This window comes from Anas acuta, unplaced genomic scaffold (assembly GCF_963932015.1).
Source record: "Anas acuta unplaced genomic scaffold, bAnaAcu1.1 SCAFFOLD_354, whole genome shotgun sequence".
Lineage (NCBI taxonomy): Eukaryota > Metazoa > Chordata > Aves > Anseriformes > Anatidae > Anas > Anas acuta.
The window spans coordinates 12,654-31,900 of NW_027076048.1; the positions used below are offsets into that span (position 1 = coordinate 12,654).

At 61.2% G+C, this 19,247-nt stretch overlaps 1 protein-coding gene across 2 annotated transcripts; it reads right to left on the reverse strand.

Annotated features, from left to right (window-relative positions):
• Positions 1-1,773: 1,773 nt before the first annotated feature.
• ALDOA (aldolase, fructose-bisphosphate A) lies at positions 1,774-18,250 on the reverse strand. 2 transcript variants are annotated; one of them, XM_068668376.1, is made up of 9 exons: positions 18,047-18,250; positions 14,263-14,384; positions 11,813-12,024; positions 10,361-10,415; positions 10,109-10,269; positions 8,935-9,018; positions 8,675-8,849; positions 5,932-6,131; positions 1,774-2,022 (listed from the first exon to the last, which is right to left on the reverse strand). In XM_068668376.1, exons 2-9 carry the CDS (start codon positions 14,372-14,374, stop codon positions 1,927-1,929), a joined length of 1,095 nt encoding a protein of 364 aa, XP_068524477.1. In that variant the 5' UTR covers positions 14,375-14,384; positions 18,047-18,250; the 3' UTR covers positions 1,774-1,926. The 2 variants fall into 2 exon arrangements, with proteins under 2 accessions (XP_068524477.1, XP_068524476.1); XM_068668375.1 differs by lacking the exon at positions 18,047-18,250 and having other exon boundaries at positions 14,263-14,435.
• Between the last annotated feature and the right edge of the window lie 997 nt (positions 18,251-19,247).

Genomic DNA, 19,247 nt, shown 5'->3' on the forward strand with positions numbered 1-19,247 from the left:
TCCCCCCGGGAACGCGAGGGCCGGCGCGGGGGTTCCGCGCGGTTTTGGTTCCGGGGGGGGCCCAAATTAGGGCCTGGGGGCTCCTGGGGGTCCCCAATTGTCACCTGGAGGCCCCCAGTGTCACCTGGAGTCCCCCATTGTCACCAGGACCCCCCCACTGTCATCTGGGTGTCCCCACAGGCCCCTGGGTGTCGCCATTTTCCTCTGAGACCCCCCCCATTGTCCCCTGGACCCCCCCCCATTGTCACCTGAGTGTCCCCATTGTCCCCAGACCCCCCCCATTGTCACCTGGGATCCCCCCTATTGTCACCTGGGTGTCCCCATTGTCCCCAGACCCCAGACCCCCCCACTGTCACCTGGGTGTCCCCATTTCCCTCTGGGACCCCCCCAGTTGTCCCCTGGACTCCCCCCCATTGTCACCTGGGTGTCCCCAGACCCCCCCCATTGTCCCCTGGGACCCCCCCCATTGTCACCTGGGTGTCCCCATTGTCCCCAGACCCCCCCCATTGTCACTTGGGTGTCCCCCCATGTCCCCACGTCCATGTCCCATGTCCCCACCCCACGCCCCCTTACGTCCCTGCCCCACTTGTCCCCATGTCCCTTTGTGTCCCCACCACGTCCCCAAGTGTCCCCACGCCCCTCAATGTCCCTTGTCCCTATGCCCCACGTGTCCCCATGTCCCCACACATCCCCCATGTCCCTCAGTGTCCCATGGCCATGTCCCCACATGTCCCCACCATGTCCCTCAATGTCCCATTTCCCTCTGTCCCCATGTCCCCACCATGTCCCCATGTCCCTCAACGTCCCCTTCCCACATCCCCATGTCCCTTTGTGTCTCCACCATGTCCCCATGTCCCTCAGTGTCCCGTTACCACGTCCCCACGTCCCTCCGTGTCCCCATGTCCCTACCACATCCCCTGTGTCCCTCAATGTCCCATTTCCGTGTCCCCATGTCCCCAAGTCCCTCAATGTCCCACGTCCATGTCCCCACCACGTCCCCAAGTGTCCATGTCCCCATGTCCCCAAATGTCCCCAAGTCCCTCAATGTCCCACATCCATGTCCCCACCACATCCCCAAGTGTCCCTCAATGTCCCCTTTCCCCGTGTCCCCATGTCCCCAAATGTCCCCAAGTCCCTCAATGTCCCACGTCCATGTCCCCACCACATCCCCAAGTGTCCCTCAATGTCCCATTTCCCTGTGTCCCCATGTCCCCAAATGTCCCCAAGTCCCTCAATGTCCCACGTCCATGTCCCCACCACGTCCCCAAGTGTCCCTGTGTCCCCATGTCCCCAAGTCCCTCAATGTCCCACGTCCATGTCCCCACCACATCCTCAAGTGTCCGTGTCCCCATGTCCCCAAATGTCCCCAAGTCCCTCAATGTCCCCTTTCCGTGTCCCCACCACGTCCCCAAGTGTCCCTCAATGTCCCCTTTCCCTGTGTCCCCATGTCCCCAAATGTCCCCAAGTGTCCCTCAATGTCCCATTTCCCTGTGTCCCCATGTCCCCAAATGTCCCCAAGTCCCTCAATGTCCCCTTTCCATGTCCCCACATCCCCCCCACGTCCCCAAGTGTCCCCGTGTCCCTCAGTGCCCCATGTCCCTCCATGTCCCCACGTGTCCCCACCACCTCCCACATGTCCCCACATCCCTCCATGTCCCCTTCCCGTGTCCCCACATCCCCTCCATGTCCCCACGTCCCCCCCCATGTCCCCACATCCCCCCCCCTGTCCCCGTGTCCCCTCAATGTCCCCCCCGTGTCCCCCGAGGCGTTGGCCCTGCAGGCAGCGTTCCTTTATTGAAGGGCGAGGGGACGGGGGGAGAGGGGACAGGAGTGTCACACGGCGCGGCGTTCCCCGCTGACGTCACGGCGCTCCCGGTGACGTCACGGCGTCCCTGATGACGTCATCGTCGTCCCTGGTGACGTCACTCAGTAGGCGTGGTTGGAGACGAAGAGGGACTCGCTGGCGGCCGCCCCCGCCTGCCCGCTGGGGGTGTACTTGCCTTGGCACGCCAGGGAGTTGGCCTGGGGACAGGGACACGCGTGTCACCCGTGGGGACACCACCCGGGGACACGGGGGACCCTGGTGGCACCACCTGGACTCACGTGGGATGGTGGTGGCACCATCTAGAAGGATAGGGGACAATGGTGGCGCCACCCAAAGACACGTGGGACGGTGGTGACACCATCCAGAGGGACGTGGGATGGTGGTGGCACCACCCAGATGGACATGGGATGGTGGTGGCACCATCTAGAAGGACGTGGGACAATGGTGACACCAGCCACAGACACATGGGATGGTGGTGGCACCACCCAGACGTTCATGGGACAATGGTGGCACCTCCTAGACACACGTGGGGCCATGGTGGCACCATCCAGATGGACATGGGACAATGGTGACACCATCCAGGCACACATGGGCCCATGGTGGCACCATCCACGTGGACATGGATGGGTGGTGGCACCATCTACATGTCCCTAGGACAATGGTGGCACCACCTGGACTCACGGGGGATGGTGGTGGCACCATCTGGAGGGATAGGGGACAATGGTGACACCACCCAAAGACACGTGGGACAATGGTGACACCATCCAGAGGGACGTGGCAGGGTGGTGGCATCATCTACATGTCCCTAGGACGATGGTGGCACCACCTAGATGTTCATGGGACGATGGTGACACCAGCCAGAGACACGTGGGATGGTGGTGGCACCATGGTGGCACCACCCAGACGTTCATGGGACAATGGTGGCACCACCTAGACACACTTGGGATCATGGTGGCACCATCCAGATGGACATGGGACAATGGTGACACCATCCAGACACACATGGGCCCATGGTGGCACCATCCACGCAGACATGGATGGGTGGTGGCACCATCTACATGTCCCTAGGACAATGGTGGCACCACCTTGACTCACGGGGGATGGTGGTGGCACCATCTGGAAGGATAGGGGACAATGGTGACACCACCCAAAGACACGTGGGACAATGGTGACACCATCCAGAGGGACGTGGCAGGGTGGTGGCACCACCCAGATGGACATGGGATGGTGGTGGCACCATCTAGAAGGACGTGGGACAATGGTGGCACCAGCCAGAGACACGTGGGATGGTGGTGGCACCATGGTGGCACCACCCAGACGTTCATGGGACAATGGTGGCACCACCTGGACTCATGGGGGACAATGGTGACACCACCCAGACATTCATGGGACAACGGTGACACCACCCAAAGACACGTGGGACAATGGTGACACCATCCAGAGGGACGTGGTAGGGTGGTGGCATCATCTACACGTCCAAAAAATGGTGGTGGCATCAACTAGACGTTCATGGGACAATGGTGACACCATCCAGAGGGACATGGGATGGTGGTGGCACCATCTAGAAGGACGTGGGACAATGGTGGCACCGTTGGGACAGGAAGGACGATGGTGGCACCACCCGGACTCGCGTCCGGTGGCCGTGGTGCCACCCCCTTGGGGACACGGGGCTGTCACCCCGCAGAGCCACGGTGGTCCCCAAATGTTCTCCATCCCCCTGATGTCCCCGTGGGGGTGACAGTGACAAGACCTCCTCCACCCCAAAATGTCCCCATATTCCCAACATTGACCTACCAGAACCTTCTTGGTTCTTCTTGATGGTCTCATGGACCACAACCATGTCCCCACACCTCCTTCACCCCAAAATGTCCTCAATGTTGACCTACCAGAACCTTCTTGAGATCCTTCTAGACCACCATGACCATAACCACGTCCCCAAGCCCCCCTCCACCCCAAAACGTCCCCAACGTTGACCTACCAGAACCTTCTTGAGATCCTCCTAGACCACCATGACCATAACCATGTCCCCAAGCCCCCTCCACCCCAAAACGTCCCCAACGTTGACCTACCAGAACCTTCTTGGGGTCCTCCTGGACCTCCATGACCATAACCACCTCCCCAAGACATTCTCCACCCCAAAATGTCCCCATGTCCATGACATTGACCTAGCAGAACCTCCTTGATGTCCTTGGGGACCACCATGACCATAACCATGTCCCCAAGCCCCCCTCCACCCCAAAATGTCCCCAACGTTGACCTAAAAGAACCTACTCGACGTCCTTGGGGACCACCATGACCATAACCACGTCCCCAAGCCCCCCTCCACCCCAAAATGTCCCCAACATTGACCTACCAGAACCTTCTTGAGGTTCTCCTAGACCTCCATGACCATAACCACGTCCCCAAGCCCCCTCCACCCCAAAATGTCCCCAACATTGACCTACCAGAACCTTCTTGAGATCTTCCTAGACCACCATGATCATAACCACGTCCCCACACCTCCTCCACCCCAAAATGTCCCCAACGTTGACCTACCAGAACCTTCTTGAGATCCTCCTTGACCTCCATGACCATAACCATGTCCCCAAGCCCCCCTCCACCCCAAAATGTCCCCAGCGTTGACATCCCAGAACCTACTCCAGGTCCTCCTGGACCACCATTGACCACGTCCCCACACCTCCTCCAACCCCAAGCCCCCTCCACCCCAAAATGTCCCCAACGTTGACCTACCAGAACCTTCCTGAGGTCCTCCTTGACCTCCATGACCATAACCACGTCCCCAAGCCCCCTCCACCCCAAAACGTCCCCAACGTTGACCTACCAGAACCTTCTTGTGATCTTCCTAGACCACCATGACCGTAACCACGTCCCCAAGCCCCCTCCACCCCAAAATGTCCCCAACGTTGACCTACCAAAACCTTCTTGAGATCTTCCTAGACCACCATGACCATAACCACGTCCCCAAGACCCCCCCCACCCCAAAATGTCCCCAACGTTGACGTCCCAGAACCTTCTTGAGATCCTCCTGGACCTCCATGACTACAACCACGTCCCCAAGCCCCCTCCACCCCAAAACGGCCCCAACGTTGATGTCCCAGAACCTCCTTGAGATCCTCCTAGACCACCATGACCATAACCACGTCCCCAAGACGTTCTCCACTCATGGATACCCCCAACGTTGACCTACCAGAACCTTCTTGAGATCCTCCTTGACCTCCACAACCATAACCACGTCCCCAAGCCCCCTCCACCCCAAAATGTCCCCAACGTTGACCTACCAGAACCTTCTTGAGATCTTCCTAGACCGCCATGACCATAAACACGTCCCCAAGACCTCTTCCACCCCAAAATGTCCCCAACGTTGACGAACCAGAACCTTCTTGAGATCTTCCTAGACCACCATGACCATAACCACGTCCCCAAGACGTTCTCCACTCATGGATACCCCCAACGTTGACCTACCAGAACCTTCTCGAGATCTTCCTAGACCACCATGACCATAACCACGTCCCCAAGCCCCCTCCACCCCAAAACGTCCCCAACGTTGACCTACCAGAACCTTCTTGAGATCCTCCTAGACCACCAAGACCATAACCATGTCCCCAAGCCCCCCTCCACCCCAAAATGTCCCCAACGTTGACCTACCAGAACCTACTCCAGATCCTCCTTGACCTCCATGACCATAACCACGTCCCCAAGCCCCCCTCCACCCCAAAACATCCCCAACGTTGACCTACCAGAACCTTCTTGAGGTCTTCCTGGACCACCATGACCATAACCACGTCCCCAAGCCCCCTCCACCCCAAAACATCCCCAACGTTGACCTACCAGAACCTTCCTGAGGTCCTTCTTGACCTCCATGACCATAACCATATCCCCAAGCCCCCTCCACCCCAAAACATCCCCAACGGTGACCTACCAGAACCTTCTTGGTTCTTCTTGATGGTCTCGTGGACCACCACAACCACGTCCCCACACCTCCTCCAGCCCAAAATGTCCCCAACGTTGACCTACCAGAACCTTCTTGAGATCTTCCTAGACCACCATGACCGTAACCACGTCCCCAAGCCCCCCTCCACCCCAAAATGTCCCCAACGGTGACCTACCAGGGCCCTCTTGACGTACTCCTCCTGGGCCGCCTTGGTGTTCTCCTTCTTGCCGCTCCAGGCCCGCAGCGCCGAGGCCTGCAGCGCCCGCCCGTAGGAGAAGGTCAGGGCCCAGGGCTTGGCCAGGGGACACCGGTTGATGGCGTTGAGGTTGATGGACGCCTCCTCCTCGCTCTGGCCCCCCGACAGGAACGTGATGCCTGGGGGGGGGTGGGGAGGAGGGGATGGGGTCAGCGCCGGGAGGATGTGGGGACACCGCGAGGACGTGGACGTGGGGGTGGGGACACCATGAGGACGTGGCCATGGGGACACCACGAGGACGCGGCCATGGGGACAGGGACATTATGGGGATAGGGACACCATGAGAACGTGGCCGTGGGGATGGGGACACCATGGGGTTGGGGACACCATGAGGACGTGGCCACGGGGACACCATGGGGACGTGGCCATGGGGATGGGGACACCATGGGGTCGAGGACACCACGAGGACGTGGCCATGGGAACAAGGATATGACCTTGGGGACCAGGGTGATGACATCATGGGGATGGGGACACCACGAGGACACAGCCATGGGGATGGGGACATCGTGGGGACACCACAAGGATGTGGCCATGGGGACGGGGACACCACAAGGACATGGCCATGGGGACGGGGACACCATGGGGTTGGGGACACCACGAGGACATGGCCATGGGGATGGGGACACCACGAGGACATGGCCATGGGGACACCATGAGGACGTGGCCATGGGGACAGGGACACCATGGGGTTGAGGACACCACGAGGACGTGGCCATGGGGATGGGGACACCAAGAGGACAAAGATATGACCATGGGGACCAGGGTGATGACACCATGGGGATGGGGACACCACAAGGACATGGCCATGGGGACACCATGGGGTTGAGGACACCACAAGAACGTGGCCATGGGGAAGGGGACACCATGGGGTCAAGGACAAGGACACCACGAGGACGTGGTCATGGGGACACCATGGGGTTGGGGACACCATGAGGACGTGGCCATGGGGATGAGGGTGATGACACCATGGGGATGGGGACACCACGAGGACGTGGCCATGGGGACGGGGACACCATGGGGTTGAGGACAAGGACACCACAAGGATGTGGCCATGGGGACACCACGAGGACGTGGCCATGGGGATGGGGACACCATGGGGTTGGGGACACCATGGGGACGTGGCCATGGGGACGGGGACACCATGGGGACACAGCCATGGGGATGGGGACAACGTGGGGACACCACAGAGGGTCACCTCCAGGGCCACGGGGTCACCCTTGGGACTGGGACACCATGGGGAGTGTGACGGCCACAGGAATGTGGCCATGGAGGTGGGGACACCGCGAGGATGTGGCTATGGGGACACCGTGAGGACACCACGGGGAGGTGGCCACGGTGATGGGGACACCACGGGGACGTGGCTGTGAGTATGGGGACACCACGGGGACGTGGCCACAGTGATGGGGACCCTGTGGGGACAAGGCCATGAGCATGGAGACCCCATGGGGACGTGGCCACCGTGATGGGGACACCACAGGGAGGTGGCCATGAGCATGGAGACCCCACGGGGACAAAACCATGGTGATGGGGACCCCATGGGGACACGGCCACGGTGACAGGGACCCCGTGGGGACATGGCCATGAGCATGAAGACCCCATAGGTACGTGGCCATCATGATGGGGACATCACAGGGAGGTGGCCATGAGCATGGAGACCCCATGGGGACAAAAACATGGTGATGGGGACCCCATGGGGACAAGGCCATGAGCATGAAGACCCCATAGGGACACGGCCACCATGATGGGGACCCCGTGGGGACACGGCCATGAGCATGTAGACCCCATGGGGACGTGGCCACCATGATGGGGACCCTGTGGGGACGTGGCCACCGTGATGGGGACCCTGTGGGGACGTGGTCATGAGCATGGAGACCCCATAGGGATGTGGCCACCGTGATGGGGACACTGTGGGGACGTGGCCATGGTGATGGGGACATGGCCACGAGCATGGGGACCCCACAGGGACAAAACCATGGTGACTGGGACCCCATGGGGACGTGGCCACCATGATGGGGACCCCATGGGGACATGGCCATGAGCATGGAGACCCCATGGGGACGTGGCCACCATGATGGGGACCCCGTGGGGACATGGCCACGAGCATGAAGACCCCATGGGGACATGGCCACCATGATGGGGACACCACGGGGAGGTGGCCATGAGCATGGAGACCCCATAGGGACAAAGCCACGGTGACGGGGACACCACAGGGACGTGGCCATGAGCATGGAGACCCCATGGGGAAGTGGCCACCATGATGGGGACACCACGGGGAGGTGGCCAGGAGCATGGAAACCCCATAGGGACACAGCCACCATGATGGGGACACCACGGGGACATGGCCATGAGCATGAAGACCCCATGGGGACGTGGCCACCATGATGGGGACCCCGTGGGGACATGGCCACCATGATGGGGACATGGCCATGAGCATGAAGACCCCATGGGGACAAAACCATGGTGATGGGGACCCCGTGGGGACATGGCCACGGTGACGGGGACCCCGTGGGGACACGGCCATGAGCATGGAGACCCCATAGGGACATGGCCACCATAACGGCGACGTGGCCACGAGCACGGAAACCCCTTGAGGACATAACCACGGGGACCCCACGGGGACGTGACCACCGTGACAGGGGACCCGGGGCCGGGTGACACTGACCGGGCACGGCGGGTGGCACGGTGCGGCGCAGGGCGGTGACGGTGGCCATGGCGATCTCCTCGGGGCTGTACTTCTTGGTGCAGGAGTGGCCGGCGGTCACCATGTTGGGCTTCAGCAGGGTCCCCTCCAGGTAGACGTGGTGGTCGCTCAGCGCCTTGTAGACGGCCGCCAGCACCTGGGGACAGGTTGGGGACAGGTTGGGGACACCTCGGGGACACGTTGGGGACATTTCGGGGGGGCATTTTGGGGGCTTCACCCACCTTCTCGGTGACGTACTGGCAGCGCTTCAGGTCGTGGTCACCATCTGGAAGGATCTCGGGCTCCACGATGGGGACGATGCCGTTCTGTGGGGACACGGGGACGTCAGGGACAGGGCGGGGGCACCAGAAGGTGGCCTGGGCTACCCAGTGGGGACAGGAGGTGACGCGTGGCAGCTGGGAGGCCACCACGGGGTGCCCAGAGGTGACACGGGGGTGGGGACGGGGAAGTGACACGAAAGGAGGACACGGGGAGGTGCCACCAGGGCGGGGAGGTGGCACCAAGCCAACTGGGGGTGGCACCACGTCAACTGGAGGTGTCACCACGTCAACTGGGGGTGTCACCAAGCCAACTGGAGGTGCCACCAGGGCGTGGAGGTGGCAATATGTCAACTGGAGGGGCCACCAAGCCAACTGGAAGGGCCACCAGGGCATGGAAGTGGCAATATGTCAACTGGAAGGGCCACCAAGCCAACTGGAAGTGGCAATATGTCAACTGGAGGGGCCACCAAGCCAACTGGAAGTGGCAATATGTCAACTGGAAGGGCCACCAAGCCAACTGGAAGTGGCAATATGTCAACTGGAAGGGCCACCAAGCCAACTGGAAGTGGCAATATGTCAACTGGAGGGGCCACCAAGCCAACTGGAAGGGCCACCAAGCCATGGAAGTGGCAATATGTCAACTGGAAGGGCCACCAAGCCAACTGGCGAGGCCACCAAGCAAACTGGAAGTGGCAATATGTCAACTGGAGGGGCCACCAAGCCAACTTGAAGGGCCACCAAGCCAACTGGAAGTGGCAATATGTCAACAGGAGGGGCCACCAAGCCAACTGGAAGGGCCACCAAGCCAACTGGAAGGGCCACCAAGCCAACTGGAAGTGGCAATATGTCAACTGGAAGGGCCACCAAGCCAACTGGAAGGGCCACCAAGCCAACTGGAAGGGGCAATATGTCAACTGGAGGGGCCACCAAGCCAACTGGAAGGGCCACCAAGCCTACTGGAAGTGGCAATATGTCAACTGGAAGGGCCTCCAAGCCAACTGGAAGTGGCAATATGTCAACTGGAAGGGCCACCAAGCCAACTGGAGACCTCTAACCACCACAGGGCACCAAGAGGGGACAGGGGGCCGGGAAGGGGGGACACGGGGACGGGAAGGGGGGACACGGGGCCGGGGACCTGCTGGCAGATGCTGGCGTAGCGCGCGAGGACGTTGGCGTTCTCCAGGATGGCGAGGCGCGAGGGGGTGTGCTCCGAAATCTTGAGGACACAGCGCCACTTGGCGAAGTCGGCCCCGTCCTTCTTGTACTGGGCGCAGCGCTCCATCAGCCCGTCCAGCCCTGGGGGGACACCGCGGTGGCATCAGGGGTGGGGACACCGCGGTGGCATCAGGGGTGGGGACACCGCGGTGGCACTGGGGACGTCGCTCACCTTGGGTCGTGGTCTCGCCGTTGGTGCCAGCCAGGGGCACGACTCCCTTGTCCACCTAGGGGACGGGGACAGGGTCATCGGGGTGCTGGCCCGGTCCCCTCCCTGTCCCCGCGTGTCACCCCCCGTGTCCCCAACACCCCAAGGTTCCCAAGATGTCCCCAACCCAACGTGGCCACCTAGTGAAGTCACCGTTGATGTGGTTGATCTGGATCCAAGAGCGTCCCATGTCCCCAAGACCCCCCAACACTCTTGATGTCCCCAAGATGTCCCCACCTCAACGTGGCCACCTAACGAAGCCACCATTGACGTGGTTGACCAGCACCAAGGAGCCCTCAAGTCCCCCCAACACCCTCGATGTCCCCAAGACCCCAATGTCCCCAAGACCCCAATGTCCCCAAGACCACCATTGACCTGGTTGACCAACACCAAGGAGCCCCCAAATCCCCCCAACGCCCTCGATGTCCCCAAGACCCCAATGTCCCCAAGACCCCAATGTCCCCAAGATGACCCCAACGTCCCCAAGACGACCCCAACCCAACGAAGCCACCGTTGACCCGGTTGACCAACACCAAGGAGCCCCCAAATCCCCCCAACGCCCTTGATGTCCCCAAGACCCCAATGTCCCCAAGGCCACCATTGACGTGGTTGACCTGGATCCAAGAGCGTCCCATGTCCCCAAGACCCCCCAACACTCTTGATGTCCCCAAGATGTCCCCAACCCAACGCGCCCACCTAACGAAGCCACCATTGACGTGGTTGACCAACACCAAGGAGCCCCCAAATCCCCCCAACGCCTTCGATGTCCCCAAGACCCTCAATGTCCCCAAGACCCCCATGTCCCCAAGACCACCGTTGACCTGGTTGACCAGCACCAGGGAGCACCCAAATCCCCCCAACACCCTCAATGTCCCCAAGACCCCAACGTCCCCAAGACGACCCCAACGTCCCCAAGACGACCCCAACCCAACGAAGCCACCGTTGACCTGGTTGACCAACACCAAGGAGCCCCCAAACCCCCCCAACGCCCTCGATGTCCCCAACACTCTCAATGTCCCCAAGATGACCCCAACCCAACGAAGCCACCGTTGACCTGGTTGACCAACACCAAGGAGCCCCCAAATCCCCCCAACGCCCTTGAGGTCCCCAAGACCCCAATGTCCCCAAGACCCCCATGTCCCCAAGACCACTGTTGACCTGGTTGACCAGCAGCAAGAAGCCCCCAAGTCCCCCCAACACCCTCGATGTCCCCAAGACCCTCAATGTCCCCAAGACCCCAATGTCCCCAAGACGACCCCAGCACCCCCAAAACGACCCCAACCCAACAAAGCCACCGTTGACCCGGTTGACCAACACCAAGGAGCCCCCAAATCCCCTCAACGCCCTTGAGGTCCCCGACGCCCCCGTGTCCCCACAACATCCCCGAGGTCCCCAGCATGTCCCCGAGGTCCCCACCTTGATGCCAACGACGGCGCCCTTGCCGCGGATGACCTGGGGGAAGGGGCGCCCATCGTCGGCCGACTGGTAGAGGGTCTCGTGGAAGAGGATGACGCCGCCGATGCAGGGGTCCACGCGCTTGTCGGCCGTGAAGAGCAGCTGCCGGTACCAGCGGCGGTTCTCCTCCGTGTTCTCCGCCCCCACCGAGCTCAGCCGCTTGGCGATGCTGCCTGGGGGTGGCCCAGTATAGACCAGTTTACTCCCAGTAAGCCGTAGTGGTCTCCCGGAGCTGCGGCGGTAGCTCCCAGTAGCTCCCAGTGCCACCCCAGGAGCTCACGTGGATCTCCTGGTGTCACCTCGAGGTTCTCAGACACTTCCCCATCCTCCTTGAAGCCGTACCAGTATGTTCCAGTATGACCCAGTATGTCCCAGTATGAACTAGTACATCCCCTGGACTATTGGTGGTGCCCCAGTGCCTCCCAGTAGCTCCCAGTGCCTTCCCAGGAGCTCTTATGGACCTCCTGGTGCCACCTCGAGGTTCTTGGCCACCTCCCCATCCTCCTTGAAGCCGTCCCAGTATGTCCCTCTGGACTACTGGTGGTGCCCCAGTGTATCCCAGTAGCTCCCAGTGCCTTCCCAGGAGACCTCATGGACCTCCTGGTGCCACCTCGAGGTTCTTGGCCACTTCCCCATCCTCCTTGAAGCCGTAACAGTATGTCCCAGTATGACCCAGTACATCCTAGTATGACCCAGTATGTCCCCTGGACTATTGGTGGTGCCCCAGTGCCTCCCAGTAGCTCCCAGTGCCTTCCCAGGAGCTCTCGTGGACCTCCTGGTGCCACCTTGAGGTTCTCAGACACTTCCCCATCTTCTCTGAAGCTGTACAAGTATGTCCCAGTATGAACCAGTACATCCCAATATGTCCTAGTATGTCCCCCTGGGCTCTTGTTGGTGCCCCAGTGCCTCCCAGTAGCTCCCAGTACCATCCCAGAAGCTCTCAAAGCCCCACTGGTGCCACCTTGAGGTTCTCAGACACTTCCCCATCCTCCTTGAAGCCGTACCAGTATGTCCCAGTACAACCCAGTATGTCCTAGTATGTCCCTCTGGACTATTGGTGGTGTCCCAGTGCCTACCAGTAGCTCCCAGTGCCTTCCCAGGAGCTCTCGTGGACCTCGTGGTGCCACCTCGAGGTTCTCAGACACTTCCCCATCCTCTCTGAAGCCGTACCAGTATGTCCCAGTATGAACCAGTACATCCCAGTATGTCCTAGTATGTCCCTCTGGACTATTGGTGGTGCCCCAGTGCCACCCCAGGAGCTCACGTGGATCTCCTGGTGTCACCTCGAGGTTCTCAGACACCTCCCCATCCTCCTTGAAGCCGTACCAGTATGTCCCAGTACAACCCAGTATGTCCTAGTATGTCCCCCTGGACTATTGGTGGTGTCCCAGTGCCTCCCAGTAGCTCCCAGTGACTTCCCAGGAGCTCTCGTGGATCTCCTGGTGCCACCTCGAGGTTCTTGGCCATCTCCCCATCCTCCTTGAAGCCGTCCCAGTATGTCCCAGTATGACCCAGTACATCCCAGTATGTCCTAGTATGTCCCTCTGGACTATTGGTGGTGCCCCAGTGCCTCCCAGTAGCTCCCAGTGCCTTCCCAGGAGCTCTCATGGACCTCCTGGTGCCACCTCGAGGTTCTCAGACACCTCCCCATCCTCCTTGAAGCCATCCCAGTATGTCCCAGTATGACCCAGTATGTCCCAGTATGTCTCCTGGACTATTGGTGGTGCCCCAGTGCCTCCCAGTAGCTCCCAGTGCCTTCCCAGGAGGTCTTATGGACCTCCTGGTGCCACCTCGAGGTTCTCAGACACTTCCCCATCCTCCTTGAAGCCGTCCCAGTATGTTCCAGTACGACCCACTATGTCCCAGTATGACCTAGTACGTCCCCTGGACTATTGGTGCTGCCCCAGTGCCTCCCAGTATCTCCCAGTACCACCCCAGAAGCTCTCAAAGCCCCACTGGTGCCACCTCGAGGTGCTCAGCTGTTTCCCCATCCTCCCTGCTGCCATCCCAGTTCCTCCCAGTAGCTCCCAGTGCCCTTCTGGTGCCCTCCAGCATCTCCCAGTAAGGTCCAGTGCCCTCCCAGTGCCCCTCCGTATCTCCCAGTGGCCCCTCGGCCCCTCCCAGTTCCTCCCAGTCCCGTCAGAGCTGACTCACTCCCCAGTACTTCCTCAATACTGGGCAGGGCGGCACCTCCCAGTTGTTTCCTGTCTGTCCCAGTTGCTTCCAGTCTGCCCCAGTTGCCTCCCAGTCTGCCCCAGTTGCCTCCCAGTGGCCCTCAACCCTACCCCAGCAGCTCCCAGTGCCCTCCCAGTGCCCCTCAACCCCCTCCCAGCGCCCACCAGTCCCTCCCAGCCCCCTCCCAGCCCCCCCCAGTCCCTCCCAGTGCCCTCCCAGTTCATCCCAGTGCCCACCAGTGGACTCATCGGCAGCTAGGATGCCCTTGCCGGGGGCCACGATGCGCCGGGCGATGTCGGCGAGCTCCTGCTTCTGCTCGGGGGTGAGCGCCGGGTACTGGTGCGGCATGGTGGTGGCACTGGGGACAAGGAGGGGACAGCGTCAGGGGGACACCGGGGAACCCGGGGAGAACGTCGGGGACCCCAAGAACGTTGGGGACCCCATGGGGACATCAAGAACCCCAAGGAGAACTTTGGGGTCCCCTTGGAGAACCCATGGGGACATTGGGGACCCCATGGGGGACATCAGGAACCCCAAGAGGAACATCAAGAACGTTGGGGACCCCATAGGGGACATCGGGGACCCCATGGAGAACCCCTTGGAGGACATCAAGAACCCCATGGGGAACATCAAGAACCCCAGAGAAGGTTGGGGTCCCCCTGGAGAACCCATGGGGACATTGGGGACCCCGTGGGGAACATTGGGGTCCCCTTGGAGAACCCATGGGGACATCAGGAACCCCAAGAGGAACATCAAGAACATTGGGGACCCCATGGGGAACCCATAGGGGACATCGGGGACCCCGTGGGGAACATCAGGAACCCCAAGGAGAACATTGGGGTCCCCTTAGAGAACCCATGGGGACATTGGGGACCCCACGGGGAACCCATGGAGAACTTTGGGGACCCCATAGAGAACATCAGGAACCCCAGAGAAGGTTGGGGTCCCCTTGGAGAACCCATGGGGACATCGGGGACCCCATGGGGAACATTGGGGACCCTAGAGAAGGTTGGGGTCCCCTTGGAGAACCCATAGGGGACATCGGGGACCCCAAGGAGAACGTTGGGGACCCCATGGGGAACCTCAAGAACCCCATGGAGAACGTTGGGGTCTCCTTGGAGAACCCATAGGGGACATTGGGGAACCCATGGGGGACATCAGGAACCCCAAGAGGAACATCAAGAACGTTGGGGACCCCATGGGGACCCCATGGGGACATCAGGGACCCTAAAGAGGGTTGGGGTCCCCTTGGAGAACCCATAGGGGACATTGGGGACCCCATGGGGAACATCAGGAACCCCAAGGAGAACATTGGGGTCCCCTTGGAGAGCCCATGGGGACATCGGGGACCCCAAGGAGAACGTTGGGGACCCCAGGGAGGACATCAGGGACCCTAAAGAAGGTTGGGGACCCCTTGGAGAACCCATGGGGACATCAGGAACCCCAAGAGGAACATCAAGAACATTGGGGACCCCATGGGGACATCGGGGACCCCATGGAGAACATCAAGAACCCCAAGGAGAACATTGGGGTCCCCTTGGAGAACCCATAGGGGACATTGGGGACCCCATGGGGAACATCAAGAACCCTAGAGAAGGTTGGGGTCCCCCTGGAGAACCCATGGGGACATCGGGGACCCCAAGAGGAACCCATGGAGAACTTCGGGGACCCCATGGAGAACATTGGGGTCCCCTTGGAGAACCCATGGGGACATCGGGGACCCCATGGGGAACATCAGGAACCCCAAGGAGAACGTTGGGGACCCCATGGGGAACATCAGGAACCCTAGGGGTCCCCTAGGAGAACCCATAAGGGACATCGGGTTGGGGTCCTAGGTTGGGGTCCCCTTGGAGAACCCATAGGGGACATCGGGGACCTCATGGGGAACATTGGGGTCCCCTTGGAGAACCCATGGGGACATCGGGGACCCCACAGGGAACCCATGGAGAACTTTGGGGACCCCATGGGGAACATCAAGAACCCCAAGGAGAACGTTGGGGTCCCCTTGGAGAACCCATAGGGGACATCAGGGACCCCAAGGAGAACGTTGGGGACCCCATGGGGAACATCAGGGACCCTAAAGAAGGTTGGGGTCCCCTTGGAGAACCCATGGGGACATCAGGAACCCCAAGAGGAACATCAAGAACATTGGGGACCCCATGGGGAACCCATAGGGGACATAGGGGACCCCAAGAGGAACATCAAGAACCCTACAGAGAACATTGGGGTCCCCTTGGAGAACCCATAAGGGACATTGGGGACCCCATGGGGAACATCAAGAACCCCATGGGGAACGTTGGGGACCCCATGGGGACATCAGGGACCCTAGAGAAGGTTGGGGTCCCCTTGGAGAACCCATGGGGGACATCGGGGACCCCATGGGGGACATCAAGAACCTCAAGGAGAATGTTGGGGACCCCATGGAGGACATCAGGGACCCTAAAAAAGGTTGGGGTCCCCTTGGAGAACCCATGGGGACATCGGAGACCCCAGGGAGAACCCATGGGGACATTGGGGACCCCATGGGGGACATTGGGGACCCTACAGAGAACCCTTGGAGAACGTTGGGGACCCCAAAAAGAACCCCATGGGGACCCCAGGGACACGGGAGGGTGGGAGGGGGCACCCGTGGGTGCTGAGGGGACATCAAGGGGACCTGGGGACACCCAAGGGACAGCGAGGAGGGACCCAAGGGTGCCTGGGGAACCGCCCAAGGGGACACCAAGGAGGGACCCAAGGGTGCCTGGGGACACCCAAGGGTGCTTGGGGACACCCAAGGGACACCGAGGAGGGACCCAAGGGTGCCTGGGGACACCCAAGGGTGCTTGGGGACATCCAAGGGACACTGAGGAACCGCCCAAGGGGACACCAAGGGGACCTGGGGACACCGAGGAGGGACCCAAGGGTGCCTGGGGACACCCAAGGGACATCGAGGAGGGACCCAAGGGTGCCTGGGGACACCCAAGGGACACTGAGGAACCGCCCAAGGGGACACCAAGGGGACCTGGGGACACCGAGGAACCGCCCAAGGGGACACCAAGGACATCAAGGAGGGACCCAGGGGACACCGAGGGGACACCCAAGGGGACACCCAAGGGACCTGGGGCCACCAAGGAGGGACCTGGGGGACATCAAGGAAGCACCCAAGGGACCTGGGGACACCGGGCCACCCAAGGGACACCAAGGAAGCACCCAAGGGACACCAAGGAGGGACCCAGGGGACACCCAAGGGACACGCAAAGGGGACAGGGGGCACCCAAGGGGGACAGGGGGCACCCAAAGGGACACCCAAGGGTGACGGGGGCCACCCAAGGGCCACCCAAAGGGACTTGGGGACACCCAAGGGACCTGGGGACACCCAAAGGGGACAGGGACCACCCAAGGGACACCCAAAGGGGGAAGGGGGGCACCCAAAGGGACACCCAAGGGGACACCCAAGGGCCACCCAAAGGGACTTGGGGACACCCAAGGGCCACCAAGGGCCACCCAAAGGGGACAGGGGGCACCCAAGGGACCTGGGGACACCCAAGGGACACCCAAGGGGACACCCAAGGGCAACCCAAAGGGACTTGGGGACACCCAAGGGCCACCAAGGGACCACCCAAAGGGGACAGGGGGCACCCAAGGGACACCCAGGGGACACACCCAAGGGAGACAGGGGACACCCAAGGGGACACCCAAGGGGATTTGGGGACACCCAAGGGCCACCCAAAGGGGACAGGAGGCACCCAAGGGTGACGGGGGGCACCCAAGGGCCACCCAAAGGGACTTGGGGACACCCAAGGGACACCAAGGAACCACCCAAGGGGCCACCCAAAGGGGACAGGGGGCACCCAAGGGCGACGGGGAGCACCCAAGGGACACCCAAAGGGACTTGGGGACACCCAAGGGGACACCCAAAGGGGACAGGGGGCACCCAAGGGACACCCAAAGGGACTTGGGGACACCCAAGGGGCCACCCACAGGGGACAGGGGCCACCCAAGGGACCTGGGGCCACCCAAGGGTGCGGGGCCACCCACCGGGTGTCCGAGCGCTGCGGGAGCCGGCGCCGAAATGGCAGCGGGGAGGGGACGGGGAGGGGACATGGGGACACGCCCGGGGGGGGGAGGGGACAGGGGGAGGGGACACCCGGGGGCCACCCCCGCACCCAAGGGCGCTTCAAGGGCACCCCGCCCCCCGCCGGGCCCCGAAATCTCCCTTTTTTCCCCCAAAATCCGCAGGGTGCGCCCCAAATCTGCGCTCTTTGCCCCCAAGATTGTCTCCTCGATACCAAAACCTCCTGTTTTTACCCCAAATCTGCCTCCTTTTCACCCCTAATTGTCACTTTTTGCCCCCAAAACCAACCCCCCGCACCCAAAACCTGCGTTTTTCGCCCCAAAAAGGCGTCCCCGCACCCAAAATCTGCGCTTTTGCCTCCAATCTGCCCCCTTTTGCCCCAAAATTGCACTTTTCGCCCTTATCGCCTTCTTTTTTGCCCAAAATTTGGGTTTTTCACATTTAAACCACCTTCTTTTTGCCCAAAATCTGCGTTTCTCGCCCCAAATCTGCCCCTTTAACCCCAAATCTGCGCGTTTTTGCCTCAGATCTGCGCCCACACCCAAAATCTGCGCTTTTCTCCCCGAAACCACCTCCTTTTGCCCTAAACCTGCCTTTTCCCCCTCAAATCACCCCCTTTAACCCAAAAACCCGTATTTCACCCCAAATCCGTGCCTCTCCCTCTGTAATCTCCCCCCACACCCAAAATTTGGCCTTTTTGCCCCAAAATCTTGGTTTTCCACCCCAACCCTTTCCCGCACCCCAAATCTCCCCGCTTCACCCCAAATCCCTCCCCGCACCCCAAACCTTCCCCTTTCGGCCCCAAATTCCTCATTTTTCCACCCAAATCTCCACCTCCACCCCAACCCCCCTAAAATCTGCTCTTTTCACCCCAAAACCTCACACCCCGCTTCCCAACCCCTCCCCCCCCAATTCCCCTCCTTTTCCCCCAAACCTGACTCCTCCACCCCCAAACCCCCTCTTTTTCACCCCAAACCCCTCCTCGCCCCCAAAACGGCCGTTTTTCACCCCAAAACCTCCCCCTTCGCCCCAAAGCCTCAAATTCCCCCCTCCCGCCCCCAAAATCCCCACTTTTCTCCCCAAACCTCTCCCCAACCCCCCCCCCCACCCCCTCACCCCCAACTTCGCCCCCCAAATCCGCCCTTTTTGCCCCCAAAACCTCCC